The 2500-nt window shown below is 43.9% G+C and overlaps 1 protein-coding gene across 1 annotated transcript in view; it reads right to left on the bottom strand.

Moving 5' to 3' along the window:
- Positions 1–2500, bottom strand: part of LOC310791606 (intermembrane lipid transfer protein VPS13C-like) — a gene marked incomplete at both ends in the record, with an annotated part of 155036 nt that overhangs the window by 45325 nt on the left and 107211 nt on the right. Inside the window, one exon of the mRNA XM_083653271.1 lies at positions 1718–1822. Within this exon, the coding sequence (XP_083509397.1) occupies positions 1718–1822 (105 nt within the window). The remainder of the gene's footprint in view (positions 1–1717; positions 1823–2500) is intronic.

Below are 2500 nucleotides of genomic sequence, written 5' to 3'. Positions count from 1 at the left end.
GTAGAGTAAGTATAACTTACGTGCCAATTGTCATTATTGCACACTGAACTTATATTATTCGGCCTGCCCTATACGTTACACGTGGCTCAGCCATGCACTTTCCCAGTTAGCCTATCTTTATTGCACACTGAAGTTATATTATTCGGCTTGCCCTATACGTTACACGTGGCTCAGCCAGGCACTTTTCCAGTTAGCCTATCGGCTGGCTCAGTCTCAGGGAGACTGAGCGTCTCCGAGGTGCTCTTTTAAGAGAGGCATTAAATAGACCAATGGCCACAGGCAGGAATGACTTCCTGTGCCTCTCCGTGTTGCATCTGGGTGGAATCAGTCTCTCACTGAATGTACTCCTGTGTTTGACTAGCACGCCGTGGAGTGGGTGCGAGTCATTGCTCATGATGGAGCGTAGCCTGGATAACGTTCTCTTCTCTGACACCGCAGTCAGAGAGCCCAGGTCCAGCCCCACAATGTCCCTGGCTTTACGGATTTATGACTAAAGGATAAGTTTCAAAAATGGAAATTAAGTCATTGCCTACTTACCCCCATGCTGATGAAAGGGCGGGTTTAAGTTGACTTGAACAGATGTGATTTACACCCTGTTTTAGCTGAAATCTTCACTGTAGCCACGTGCAATAAGAAGAAGGGGGGTGGCTAACTGTAGCCTGCTACAATGAATATTTCAGCTAACAACAGGGTGTAAATTATGTCTTTTCAAGTCAACTTGGCATCTCAGGGCTTGTGCAGACTTGGATTAAGCCAAAGTGAGGAGTATATGGAGCCCTTTTTTGACATCTGTAAGTTGGTCACCATCCACTTCAAATGGTTTAGGTCAGAGGTGCTGCAACAGTGTTTTGCTGTGAAACTCCACAAATGTTTTGTGGACTAAACAACTTCCATCAGCTGAGATAATGACTGCACTTTTATTTGTGGGTGATCTTATGCTTTAAGAACAGGTGACAAACGTTTTGCCAGGATAACCTTTCTAAGTTCCTATTTTTTTACATCTGTGTAACATATGTACAATTAAATAGTGTTAAAATATATTGACATTTAGATTGACGAAAGGAGGTCCAACTACAAAAATACACAGATGGGGGGAATACTTGTATTCCTATAATTTGTATATTCCCATTTGGTCTTGCTACCAGTTCAGTTTGGGAATAACAGACCAGTTTGCCCAACGGTCTGCCTCATACTGCTCATGACACAGACATTAACACACTGTCTGTCTGTCTGACTGTCTGTCTGTCAGACAGACAGACAGTCAGACAGACAAACAGACAGACAGACAGAACCCTGAGAGGAGTAGAGCTGTGCATCTTCACTGATCTCACGATTCGATACGATTCGATTATACAAGTCTACGATTCGATTCGATTCGATTATACGATGCATCTCGATGCATCACGATGCATCTTAAATCGATGCATCACTTTTTCCGCAATACATGATTTATTTTTTCTCACTTTCTTTTTTCTCACTGTGTGGCTACTTTTAAAATAAAAGTGCATTTGGAATTGCATTGTATTATGATCCATAATTAAAATAAACAACTGCATGTACTTACATTCTATTTTTTTTTTTTTTTTTTTTTTTTTTTTTATAATCGATTTTTGATATTTGTTAATCGATTCAGAATCGTCCTATTAAGCATCGCGATGCATCTCTGAATCGATTATTTTCGGCAGCTCTAGAGAGGAGGCACTGTATGAGATGTTACCAGGTAGTCCATGGTGGTGGAGGGACAGCGCACACAGCCGTAACTGCCCACCGTGTCCAGAGAGAAGCCGTCTGACCAGGAGGAGGTGGAGACACACAGCTGCAGCTGCACCAGAGGAGGAGAGACACAATGTTAACACACTGTTAGCACACAGCTGTTAGCACACAGCTGTTTCCTTGTTTTTTACAGTGGTTTGGTTTCTCTGGTTTATTTGCATACAGTAATCTAGTTTCCCTTTGGTTTGTCTTTGATGGTTTTGCTTTAAGTTTGGTTGATTGTCTGTCTGTTTGTTTGGTTGATTGCATGTTTACAGGTATTTATATGTTTATGAGTGCATATTGGGGTTTTATAATAATAAAAGATAAAAAGAACATCATGCTGTTAACACAATGTTTTTTTGTGTGCATTTTTCTATCAGAATGATCGCCTGCATTAACTGCTGTAACCACTTGGCAAATAAATACAACGCAGAAACATCTCTTGCTTTATAATGTCATTGTTTTGCACTTTTTTCTGCTGCAGCAATGTTGGAATGAAAGCCTTTCTGCATTCATCTCAGTATGTGGCCACGCCACGCCACGCCACGCCACACCACGCCACGCCACGCCACACCACGCCACGCCACGCCACACCACACCACGCCACACCACGCCACGCCACACCACGCCACGCCACGCCACGCCACACCACACCACGCCACGCCACGCCACACCACGCCACGCCACACCACACCACGCCACGCCACGCCACGCCACACCACGCCACACCACGCCACGCCACGCC

Source organism: Poromitra crassiceps, assembly GCF_964638095.1.
Source record: "Poromitra crassiceps genome assembly, chromosome: 16".
Lineage (NCBI taxonomy): Eukaryota > Metazoa > Chordata > Actinopteri > Beryciformes > Melamphaidae > Poromitra > Poromitra crassiceps.
Note: the sequence above shows the minus strand (reverse complement) of the source record. Positions and strands in the feature narration are given on the sequence as shown.